This window comes from Fusarium falciforme, chromosome 3 (genome assembly GCF_026873545.1).
Source record: "Fusarium falciforme chromosome 3, complete sequence".
NCBI classification, from domain to species: domain Eukaryota; kingdom Fungi; phylum Ascomycota; class Sordariomycetes; order Hypocreales; family Nectriaceae; genus Fusarium; species Fusarium falciforme.
In genome coordinates, this window is record NC_070546.1 from 870,882 (window position 1) to 883,250 (window position 12,369).

General features: G+C 52.0%; 4 protein-coding genes across 4 annotated transcripts; 1 reads left to right on the forward strand and 3 right to left on the reverse strand.

Moving 5' to 3' along the window:
- Positions 1 to 762: 762 nt before the first annotated feature.
- On the forward strand, positions 763 to 5,435 carry NCS54_00360000 (Hypothetical protein; the record flags this gene model as incomplete). Its single annotated transcript, XM_053149163.1, has 4 exons — positions 763 to 1,563; positions 1,616 to 3,695; positions 3,735 to 4,642; positions 4,698 to 5,435. The coding sequence occupies 4 exons, from the start codon at positions 763 to 765 to the stop codon at positions 5,433 to 5,435; spliced, it is 4,527 nt and encodes a 1,508-aa protein (XP_053005138.1).
- A 78-nt stretch (positions 5,436 to 5,513) lies between these two features.
- NCS54_00360100 (HET domain-containing protein) lies at positions 5,514 to 7,781 on the reverse strand (the record flags this gene model as incomplete). The annotated part of the gene is made up of 1 exon (XM_053149164.1): positions 5,514 to 7,781. One exon carries the CDS (start codon positions 7,779 to 7,781, stop codon positions 5,514 to 5,516), a length of 2,268 nt encoding a protein of 755 aa, XP_053005139.1.
- A 412-nt stretch (positions 7,782 to 8,193) lies between these two features.
- On the reverse strand, positions 8,194 to 9,492 carry NCS54_00360200 (Zn(2)-C6 fungal-type domain-containing protein; the record flags this gene model as incomplete). Its single annotated transcript, XM_053149165.1, has 1 exon — positions 8,194 to 9,492. One exon carries the CDS (start codon positions 9,490 to 9,492, stop codon positions 8,194 to 8,196), a length of 1,299 nt encoding a protein of 432 aa, XP_053005140.1.
- Positions 9,493 to 10,231: 739 nt separating this feature from the next.
- NCS54_00360300 (MFS domain-containing protein) lies at positions 10,232 to 11,895 on the reverse strand (the record flags this gene model as incomplete). The annotated part of the gene is made up of 2 exons (XM_053149166.1): positions 10,232 to 10,851; positions 10,902 to 11,895. 2 exons carry the CDS (start codon positions 11,893 to 11,895, stop codon positions 10,232 to 10,234), a joined length of 1,614 nt encoding a protein of 537 aa, XP_053005141.1.
- Positions 11,896 to 12,369: the final 474 nt, after the last annotated feature.

Here is a 12,369-nt window from a genome sequence, read left to right on the forward strand (position 1 = left end):
TGTTCTCCACACGCTGGGAAGCCATTCACGTCTGTGAGAAGCTGCACCTCGAACCCGTACAGTACAAAGACATCCTGCCAGAAGATAGAAGCTTCATCCCTGCACAGTACCAATGATATTCAGGCACAGGAGCATTCGGGCATCATTGACAGCGCACTGCAACCCTCTTATCGATTCAGGTCAACGATTCGAGAGGTTATTTAAGCCTAGTCCAACACACCAATCGCATTCAACCACCCATCACCAGGTGGCTTGGAGCTTCGTCACTCGAGGCACACTCGCACAACCAAACGGAGATAGCCTTGCGAGGGTTCTGACAGCCCCCGATGCCGCGCACCTCGACGCGACCGTAGTCACCTGTCACAATGACTTCACGCCAAAATCTCATGGTGCTGAGCTGGCCCATCTCGGCGAATTGGAGGCTTCCGCTGAAGACATTGCAATCACATCTGCTCGGTTACCGCAGTGAGTTCCATACCAGTCGCCCCTAGCGGCCTTTCCACCTCGAAAGCCTTTGTTGTTTTGGGTATGGAGCGCGCCGCAAGCATCACCTTCTTTCCCCACGAAACGATCAGAAAGTTTGTTTGTCCATGGCTGTTGACAGAGTTGCCGAGGCTCGTATTGGTGTGAGACATTGGACCCTTTGGAGAGTACTTCTGCGTGATCGCCCCTCGAGTGATTCTCCCTTTTTCTTGGACAGCTGAGCGATGCTTCATGCGCTTTCGGGTCATCAATTGATCAATCAATTCTCATACCTTTATCATGGCGCACTCTCAGTCGCAGGAGGATGATGCCATTCAATCAGTGAGCTCCAACACTGGAAGACCAGAGGCTGAGGAATCTCCCCAGCGGCACGACTCGGAATCCTCAGGAAATGGCCAGTCGACATCCTCCAACGATGGATCCGGGAGCAACGGGAGCTTCCCCCCAGACGAAGTCGGCCATCGCAAGCATCCAGCGCGTCCCAGACTTCACAAGCGTCAAACGACCCACGTCGCTCTCGATACTGCCGACCGTAACGAACTCGTCCGTATCGCCACAGCTCTCTCGCGTCGCTATTCCATCGCCACTGGCGAACCGTCCCGCGTCCACACTCTCGTGACTGAAGATGAGAATGTACCCGCCCTCGACCCAACCAGCAGTCAATTCGACATATACGAATGGTTGCAGAACTTTGTGCAAACTCTCAGAAACCAAGGCATCACAGCAAAAAAGACGGGTGTGGCCTGGAAAAACCTCAATGTGTCTGGTACAGGAGCCGCATTGCAAGTCCAAGAGACTGTGTTGTCCATGTTGATGGCACCCCTTCGACTGGGCGAGCTGTTCAGCTTCGGAAAGAAGGAGCCAAAACACATCCTCCGGAGCTTCGATGGACTCGTAAAGAGCGGAGAACTCTTGATTGTCCTCGGCAGACCTGGATCTGGATGCAGTACCTTGCTCAAGACGCTTTGCGGCGAGCTTCATGGCTTGAGTATTGCTGAGACTTCGACGATTCACTACAACGGCATCCCGCAAAAGGTCATGAAGAAGGAGTTCAAGGGAGAGGCCATCTACAATCAAGAGGTAATTAAAGACCCGTTTCCAAAATGAATGTGACTAACTGGACTGGCGATAGGTTGATAGGCATTTCCCGCACTTGACCGTCGGCCAAACCCTCGAGTTTGCCGCCTCAGTTCGAACGCCATCGCATCGCATCCACGGCATGTCCCGCAACGACTTTTGCAAATACATCTCCCGAGTCGTCATGGCCACATATGGACTCAGTCACGCCGCCGACACAAAGGTCGGAAACGACTTTATCCGCGGCGTGTCTGGTGGAGAGAGGAAGCGAGTCAGCATTGCCGAGATGATCCTCTCTGGATCTCCATTCTCTGCTTGGGACAATAGCACCAGAGGTCTCGACTCTGCTACTGCCCTCAAGTTTGTTCAAGCTTTGCGCATGGCGGCCGACCTCGGTGGTGTGACTACCGCCGTTGCCATTTATCAGGCGAGCCAGGCCATCTATGATCTCTTTGACAAAGCCGTCGTGCTCTACGAGGGCCGGCAGATTTACTTTGGCCCAGCAAACGAGGCTAGGAGCTTCTTTGAGCGACAAGGATGGCATTGCCCGGCAAGACAGACCACCGGCGATTTCCTCACATCTGTCACGAATCCAAGTGAGAGAACCGCCCTGCCTGGAATGGAAGAGAGAGTCCCACGCACGCCCGAGGAATTCGAAAATTACTGGAAGCAGTCTCCCGAGTTTCAGTCTCTTCAGAAAGAAATCGAAGAATACGAGACTGACTATCTTGTCGACCGACCCGGCGAAAGCATCGCAACACTCCGAGAACAAAAGAACTTCCGTCAGTCAAAGCACGTGAGGCCAGGATCGCCATACACCATCAGCATCCTAATGCAAGTGAGACTCTGCACCAAGAGAGCATACCAAAGAATCTGGAACGACATCTCCGCAACAGCGACAGCCTGCATCACTCAGCTCGTCATGGCTCTCATCATCGGATCAATCTTTTACGGTACGCCGGATGCTACTGTTGGTTTCTATGCCAAGGGTTCAGTACTGTTCATGGCTGTCCTTCTCAATGCTTTGACAGCCATCTCCGAGATTGCAAGCTTGTACGCCCAGAGAGAAATCGTGACAAAGCACGCCTCCTTTGCCTTCTACCATCCGTTTGCAGAAGGAGCTGCTGGTATAGCTGCGGCGATCCCCATCAAATTTGTAACCGCAGTCGTCTTTAACATTGTTCTGTACTTTCTCGCAGGCCTCAGACGCGAACCAGGAAACTTCTTCCTATACTTCCTAATCACCTACATATGCACCTTTGTCTTCATCGCCTTCTTCCGTACAATGGCTGCGATTTCGAAAACGGTATCGCAGGCCATGGCCCTCTCGGGAGTCATGATTCTAGCTCTGGTTGTCTACGTCGGCTTCACCATCACGGTTCCAGAGATGAAACCATGGTTCTCTTGGATTCGCTGGATCAACCCCATCTACTACGCCTTCGAGATTCTCGTCGCTAATGAGTTCCACGGCCAACAGTTTACTTGCTCGAGCATCTTTCCTCCGTATACGCCAAACATCGGAGACTCTTGGATTTGCACAGTTCCTGGTGCTGTGGCGGGTGAATGGACGGTCAGTGGTGATGCCTTCATCGCCGCCAACTATGAGTATTACTACTCGAATGTCTGGAGAAACCTGGGTATTCTGTTTGCCTTCTTGATTGGGTTCAACGTCATTTACCTCGTGGCCACCGAGCTCAACTCAGCATCGACAAGCACGGCCGAGGCGCTGGTTTTCCAAAAAGGTCACATCCCACCACATCTCCAAGCCGGTAAAAGCGAGAGTTCAAAGGATGAAGAATCGCTCCAGCGCCCGGCTGGCAAAGAGACTTCATCGAGCGGAGATGTGGGAGCAATCGAACCCCAGAAAGACATCTTCACCTGGCGCAACGTCGTCTACGATATCCAAGTCAAGGATGGACAACGTCGACTCTTAGATGGCGTCTCTGGATGGGTCAAGCCTGGGACCTTGACGGCTCTAATGGGTGTTAGTGGAGCAGGCAAAACAACCCTTCTCGATGTTTTGGCGCAGCGCACAACGATGGGCGTCATCACGGGCGACATGTTGGTCAACGGAAAGCCCTTTGATGCCAGCTTTCAACGCAAGACTGGCTACGTACAGCAACAAGGCAAGACATGTCCATCGACTCCTTGAAAATCAAGCTAACATGAGATAGACCTTCACTTGCAGACTGCCACAGTCCGCGAGAGCCTTCGGTTCAGCGCTATGCTGAGACAACCAAAGTCAGTCAGCAAGCAGGAAAAGTACGCCTTTGTGGAAGAAGTCATCAAGATGCTCAACATGCAAGAATATGCGGATGCCATCGTCGGAGTCCCAGGCGAGGGTTTGAACGTTGAACAGCGAAAGTTGCTCACCATTGGTGTCGAGCTGGCAGCAAAGCCCAAGTTGCTTTTGTTTCTTGACGAGCCCACAAGTGGCCTCGATTCTCAGAGTTCTTGGGCTATCTGTTCCTTCTTGAGGAAACTGGCAAACTCTGGACAGGCTGTACTGTGTACAGTTCATCAGCCGAGTGCTATTCTTTTCCAACAGTTTGACCGCCTTCTCTTCCTCGCCAAAGGTGGTAAAACCGTCTACTTTGGCAATATTGGAGAGGACTCTCGGACACTACTCGACTATTTCCAGCAGCACGGAGCAAGAATATGCGACAAGGAAGAGAACCCAGCCGAGTACATCCTCGAAGTCATCAGCAACGTCACAAACAACAAGGGTGAAGATTGGCACTCTGTCTGGAAAGGCAGCGAAGAGCATCAAGCAGTTGAGACTGAAATCGACAGGATCCACGCCGAGAAGCAAAATGAGGCAGCAGCTGGGGAAGACGATGCTTCTTCGCACGCAGAGTTTGCCATGCCATTCTTTGCCCAGCTGCAGGCCGTCTCGTACAGAGTCTTCCAGCAGTACTGGCGCATGCCGGCCTACATCTTTGCCAAGTTCATGCTTGGCATCGTAGCCGGCTTATTTATTGGTTTCTCGTTCTTCCAGGCGTCGACTTCGCTGGCGGGAATGCAGAATGTCATCTTCTCCGTCTTCTTGCTGACTACAATCTTTACGACACTTGTGCAACAGGTAAGCCGACAAGGTGACCTCCTTGAAGAGTCGTGTGCTAATCTTGCTATGTTAGATTATCCCACACTTCGTCACTCAGCGGTCTCTCTACGAAGTCAGAGAACGGCCAAGCAAGGCATACTCATGGAAGGCCTTTATCATCGCCAACATCATCGTCGAGATCCCATACCAAGTCGTCACAGGCGTTCTGATCTGGAGCTGCTTCTACTACCCCGTCGTAGGCATCCAGAGCTCCGACAGACAAGTTCTCGTTCTGCTCTTCGTCATCCAACTGTTCATCTACGCCAGCGCCTTTGCACAGATGACCATCGCGGCACTTCCAGATGCGCAGACAGCGGGCAGTCTCGTCACTATTCTTACCATGATGAGTACGATTTTCAGCGGTGTTCTACAGACTCCTAGCGCTCTTCCTGGCTTCTGGATATTCATGTATCGCCTGTCTCCGTTTACATACTGGATCTCCGGTATCGTGGCGACCATGCTACACGGCAGACCAGTCGAATGTTCCTCAACCGAGACATCAACCTTCAATCCTCCATCAGGCGAAACATGCGGAGAGTATCTCAACCCAATTCTATCTCAGGTCCCAGGCCAGCTCCAGAATCCCTCTGCCACGGAGCAATGTCGATACTGCGCGTTCCGCTACACAGATCAATACCTCGCAGGCTCCAGGATCTACTGGTCCGAAAGATGGCGCAACTACGGCATCATGTGGGCTTTTATCGGGTTCAACATGATGGTGGCGATTGTCACGTACTATCTGTTCAGAGTGACGAAGTGGTCCAAGAAGTGATGCCGGGAGGACACATGGGAGATATGTGCCTTTAGTTTTGGTGAGAACGAGGTTGAATATGTAATAATGTAATGGTACCTAAACGAGACAAATCTGATCCCACCACATCCCAGCAAAAATGGCCTCACCGAACATGGCCCCATGTACATACGCCTCGCCAACCACTTTAAAGGACTCACCACCACCTACTTCACGGAGAAGAAGAGGCGTCGGACAGCCGGACAATAGCCACACCGACCGTCCAACCATAAGGTCTTGGGGCCCGCTCCCCAAGTACCCTGAATCCAGGGCAAACACTCTCTTGTAGTTGGCAAAGTAGAGGGCGAATGGCTCGAACCTATGGCTCAACATCTTCCAGAGGTCTAATGTCCGCGTCTTGGTCTCCTTGGGGACAAGTATCGTCTGGCCCCCGGCCGGGTGACCAATCTGCACCAGACGGCGTTGAACCTCAGCCTCTGAAGGGATGGTACAAGTAGGGTCGTTCATAGCCAAGTCTTCCATTTCGGCGTATTCCTGGAAGAACTTGATCCGCTCCTCCACGGGGTTAGAGCGCCGGTTGGTAAGTGAATCGACCTGATTGAGAACCAGCTTGATTATTTTGTACATGAGCCAGTCTCTAAAATACGCCCTCAAATTGTCGTGCGCTGGTCGGTTCGCCATGTCACTGTCGGTCAGCAACACTCTCCAGAACGCCTCTACAATGTGCTGCCCAGTGGGTGGGTAGATGGGGGGGAGGCTCTTGAGCATTTGAAAAGTCTTCTTCAGTTGATTGCGGACCGCCATCTCTTGCCAGGAATTTCCGACGGCGCAAACTGTACCAAGCTTCTTGGCATAGACCCAGAGCTTGCTAGGGTTGGATGGGTCAAAGACGGGTTTCATCACTGGCAGTATCTGTGACCCGCCGCTATTGTAACCTCGCGTGCGGCGGAAGTTGGGACAGAGGAGCGGAATAGCTTGGCGGAGAGGCTGTAGATCTGGGACCCATGACGGAAGGGGGTGTAGTCGTGGGAAGAGGACGTTGTATCCAGCTTCACCCGCCAAGGTGATGAGGTTGAGAGTTCCTGTTTCTTCAATAATTGCTCTGCACATTTGCATGCAGACGGCCTCTTCCGTGGTCGAAGTAGAGTAATCGGGCGTGAAGTCGGGATGTTGGGCATAGTCGAACCCGGTAATTGCGTGCAGGATGCCATGAAAGGCGTAAAGCTTGTCCCGCCTCTTTGTGGCAATGAACCCATAGCAGCCAAAGACCAATTTGAGAAGAACGCTACCTGGACCGTTCTCCTCAAGGCCAGCCATGAAATCAAGTTCTCTCACCAGATCCAACGCCTCAGATGAACTCTTACCAGTCCAAATGCGAGCCAGCTGCAAACCAACGGTAAAAGTAAGTCCTAGCGACATGAAGAGGAGATCGGTATTGTTCGGGTAGAACTGCATCACACTGGTTGCGGTATGGGTGAGACAGACAAAAGAAGCAAACCAGGCGAGTGCATCCCAGTCAAGTGAAATATCACCGCAAAGAACTTCAACATGATTTGACAGGGCGACTTCTTGCACCATCCAAGCTCGCCCAAACCACCGCCTCGAGAACAGCTCGGCAAGCGATTTCCAATCTTGATAGGACAATGGTGTGATGCCGAAGCGTAAGAAGGCAGTTGTGTCGGTGATGAAAATAGGCTCTGTGTACTGTCCTTCGCCATGAGTCTTTAGCAGCTCTAGAGCCCCTCGTCGCGTTGCTTCTGCGTTGCGGTTCAGTATGGAGACTGCTTGGGCAATATCATGGCTCTTTTTCCCTAGCCAAACAACCGTCTTTGCTGCTCCACCATATACAAGATCCATAATCCGGATTTGCTGCATCTTTTCATCCGAATCTTCCTGATTGATGCAAATGGCATCGGCCCAAAAGAGCGTGTTGGGAGGGTACAAGTCGCGAACATGTGCCAAGGCGTCATACAGGTTAGGGTGCACTTCAAACCGGCATCGGTCAATCCACAAAGCCTTCTTCTCAAGATCGCTGTATTGGTTTCTAGTGAAAAATGCCGCTAGCTTTGGGGGGCCCCAAGTGTACGAAAGGGCCACATAGCTAGGACAAGTCGGGCCAATTGCATGCGTCTCCAGAGACAGGACGACATCAGATATCTTTAGGTCGCAAGCAGGGTCCCAGACGAATCTGATAAGGCGTATCTTGTCTGCCTGGATTTTATCTCGGTACTGGAACTTGGGTATCTTCTTTCGCGAAAACTTGGCTTTCTGGAGGAGACCTGTCGCAGCGTTTCCGGCAAACTCGGCCGTCGAGCCCCCGACTAGCTTCGCTTGGTTGAAGAATAACACTGCTGGATTCAAGTTCATGCCGGTGGAAATGGGCGAGCGCCTCCTTGTTTGTTTGGGTTGATAGCTTATCAATTCAAAGGGGGTAGGCTGTCACTCTTATTTAAATGATTAAGAATGTGGCTGATGCATAAATACGGTATTTACCTAACCAATATTGATATCATGAGGGAGGCGTCAAAAACATGTGCTGATTGTGGTTCAGCTATGCCACAGCAGTCTCCTAAGAACAGATAGGACTGCCAAAGCAACCACCCTGAGATGAAGTAGGTCATGTATGCATAATTAGTTTGCACTACCACAATACGTGTATACATGCTCGATGGTAACGAGACGTTGCAGAAGAATACTTGCGTATCCTGAGACAAACTCAACTAAGGTCTTGGTTACCCTGGATGGCCGCTTTTATGGCCCTTATTACCCCCCGCCTGACTTAATTAATGCTATCAACAGGCTCGTCGTCGTCGACTGGCAGAGGCAGACTCCTATCTATATTCATAAGAAGACACCTGTTAGCCTTGTCAGCCAAGATATTCAGGTGCCTGTAACTGCCCCCGAATCTTGAGCCCACAATCCTGACCATCTCCATCAAAGTATCAACAGGACCAATATCCATAGCCGATCCCTGACTGCCCACAGGCACCAATGACAAAAGATCAGCCAGCGAACATGCTACCTCAAAGACCTTTTCCAGTATCCCGATGCCATTGGCTTCGAAAGCTTGGGTCGACACCAGCTGCGAGGCAAGCACGATTCCGCGTGCGATGGTGACGGGATAATGCAGCGACATGGCGTCTTCGCTGCAGGCGCTCGAAAGCAGAGTTTTTGACGCGCAGAGCTTCCAGACTATGATCTTGAGCCACTGCCGTGATACCAAGAGGTCTGCTTGCTGGACCTGGGAATAGTTGGATACATTGGGGGGTGTGCAGTTGAGAAGACTCTGTAGTGTTGCTAGATTTCCAGGATCTTGAGTGTTTTCTGGAGTCGCAGAGTTCCGGTGTGCGATAAAATCGGCGTCAAAGTGGCGAAAGAGAGAAATGAGATCGAGGAACCCAAGGAGTATCTCAGCACCCGAACATGATGGATCGACCATGGGTACGTTCAAGCTAATTTGCAGCGTAATCTGCCGATTCCTCTGCAGTGCGTAGCCCCTCTCGGTGATGAAGAGCACCCAGGCCATGCGTCGGGCGTACATAGCCAAGAACGGATCGTCAATGTCGCTGTAGGTGGCCTCCTCATGCAGCCGCAGCGTCTGCAAGATGGTAATGGCCTCTCGCAGGTAGTACCACGCTGAATTATCCTGATCCAGGGAGAAGAAGGCAGCGTAGAGGAAAAATGACGTCTGGATATGGGTCAAGGATGGGTGCTCGACGAGGTTACAGTGTTGCCTTGCGCGGAGGGTTTCTGAGATGAGGAAGTCGGCAGATGGAATTATTAGCTCATTGTGGGGAGATGCCGGCGGGAGGATTTCTGGAGAAAGCGAAATGACAGCACAGCAGGCCGTGATGAGGCCGTACTGCTCGGGCGAGACTGGAGTTTGCTCGACTGTCCCACGATGGAGGATTGGCGTGAGCGGATACTTGTGCTTGAAGTAAGCGTCAAGACACCATCGGATAACTTGATTGGTGATTCGAGAAGATGGCTGAAAGGCGGCATCTGATCTTCTCCTGGAGCGAGGCACCTGGGAGCAACTAGATGCTTCGCTGGGACTGAACTGGTCGCATTGCGGCATCGGGGCAGGCTGTCGTTGAAGGAGCCTCCGTGCATGTCGTGGACCGCCCTTTGGCCCCGTCTTCTTGTGTACGGCCAGATAGGTGCAATTGGCCGATGTCTCACGGCAGTTTATACATGGCTTGCAGCCGTCACAGCGCACTTTGCGTACATGACAGGCATCGCAGGCTTGTCGGACTTTGTATGGCCTCTTGGGTCCCGTTGAACCAGTTGGGCGGGTCATGGTATGAATGTGACTGGGATTGGGGAACACATTACAGTTGCATGACTGGAGAATAAAATGGGAGCTGTGGGGTAGCATTATTAATAGCCAATTAGAAGCCAGCTTAAATCTAGCCACTCTCCCTAAAGCTGGCCGGTTCGTACCTCGGCCTAGTGTTGTTATTGGGGTAACTGAATTAGGCGGTAAGAATAATCTCGTCTGTTAGAACACTATGTTATGACTGTTACTCCTGGCCTGAACCCCCCGGAATGACCTGGTTGGCCTGGTTGGAGTGGAGTTCCTTGCCAGCTTCAGGAATAGCCACACCTAGCCACCACTCTTACCCAGCTTAACATCATCACTCGTCTTCAGTGCAGTCATGGCCTTTAATTTAGTAAAGACTATAAGCTTACTTATCCACTTCTTATTTGCACCGCAGATATAAACTCCCGGGTTGCCCTCTACCTAAGACACGAATCCTTTCAACCCTGCTTTATCCATCCAAGCTATCAACAAAGCCCCTGAGTCAACTACCGCTCTACACGCGCGGTCTTCGAACAACGGTTCCATCATCCACAATAAACTCGCTGAACTTTCTCGGAGGAACACCCTCGGCGTACAGACAGTCAATGTCGTGATAAGTCCTGTTCTTCGTCTCAGGCTGGAACCAGAACAGAGTTGCCAGGATGAAAACCTCAGCACCAACAAACAAGAACATGACCTTGCCACCCCAGTTCAGTTGATCCGGGTTGATAAAGAATGGGAACACGGACGACAGCATGAGCGCAGTGAGCTGCTGGCACACCAGACTGAAGGCAATGGTCTTGGGACGCGTCGCCTGCGAGGCAGTCTCTTGAGCAACCGCCCAGCCGAAGCAGCCCACTGTCGCCGTGTAAAGCATCGACCATGTGATCATGAAGGCGAGGAGGGCAGTGTTGGCAGCGTTGTTTGCTTGGCTAGCGAGCGAGGTCCCGGCGATGATGATGGACCAGCAGCAGAGCAGTGTGCCACCACCGATGAGGGATTTTCGGCGAGGGAGGACATCTGAGACAGAGACGGCGACGCAGTTGGAAAGAAACTGAAGGGTCGAGGAAATCGCGGTAAGCCCGAAGGGGTCAGCCTGGCCGATGAGTTCAAAATAGTATGTCTGGTACGTATCTGCAGAGGTTAGCAATTGGTCGACAAAGTGTGCGGTTTAGGTTACTCACTTGCAAAGTAACCTCCAGAGAAATTCTGAGATTGCAGTCCCATCACAGCAATGAGGGTTCGCGATCGGTGCTCTTTGGAGAATATAGCACTCCAGCTTGTCTGCTTGGCCATGTTGGCCTCGCCAGCTGCAACTTCCAACTCGGACTTCATAAAGTTGAGCCGCTCCTCGACGTCTACACTTTTGCCATAGAGCTTGATGATAGCCTTGCGAGCATCGTCATCTCTGCCCTTCTTGATATACCAAACAGGTGACTCGGGGAGGAAGGGGAGAACAACAGCGAAGAGTGTGGGGACGAGGAACGTCATGACAAAAGCAAGTCGGTAGCTCCATTCTCCGTGAATCTTGGAGGATCCCCAGCCCGTGATGGAGGAGAGGAAGAAGCCCAGCACGATGATGACGTTTGTTAGGGAACTGAGGGAGCTTCGGAGGGCAGCAGGTGCGTTCTCGGTGACATATAGCGGAGGTGTGACGGTTGACAGGCCGACTGAGAGACCGAGCAGAAGCTTGGAGACAAAGAGGACAGGCAGATTCGGGGAAAAGACAAGCGCAAAGGACGAAGCTAGGGACAGCACGACAGCAGTCCATAGCACAGCCTTTCGACCGACATAGTCGGCAAACTGACCAGTCAGGAAGGCTCCAAACACCTGGCCGATGGTGCTAGCCGCGTTCCAGAGAGACTGCCAAAGCGCCGGAATGACATATTGGTCGCCGACAGAATAGTATTCTCCATACGCCTTGCGAAACTCGGGAAAGGCGATGGCAACGCCTGAGAGGCCAGAGTCGTAACCCCATCCGAAGACGAGGGACATGATGTAGAGCGACCAGAAGACATAGCACTTGTCCTTCTTGAGGTTTGCCCACAAGCGCTGGTATTGCTGCTTGGGCGTGAAATCTTGGGCGTCGATGGCTTTTTGCACGGCGGTTGAGTCTGCAACAGGGCCCTTCTCGATGTGGTAGGACACAGTCGCCGCCGGCTCTGGTTTGGTATCCATTATGTTGGAGATGCAAAGAGATTTGAGGAAGGAGTTGAGGTGATCTGAGGCTGGCTGGGAGATGCTGCCGTTATTCTGTAGAGGGCATCATGTCCAGTCTTTATATGTCCAGTCCTCATGTCGTCGGCTCTAGTGCATCATGACTCGTGACCCCCAGCTTTCTCCCATCTCGCCCCATGGGGAATCAGGTGAGACAAAAGTAAACCATCGAATAGGTTTAAGCCCGCCCCTCGATGGGCATGGGGTAGCTATGTTCTCGCACCGAGAAAATGGTGATATATCCTAGCCTAGCGCTGTGGGTGAAATGGTTGAATTTCCATTGGCTAAGAATTCTCTCAGTGGGTGCGGGCAGGCTGAATTATCATTGGTCTGTCTCTTGACGGTCCGGCAAGAGTCTTTCTTCTTGGAGCGCCCGAGCAAATCATAATTCAGCCATCATAGTGCAGCCGATCATCCTCAGCGTCAAGTCCAATG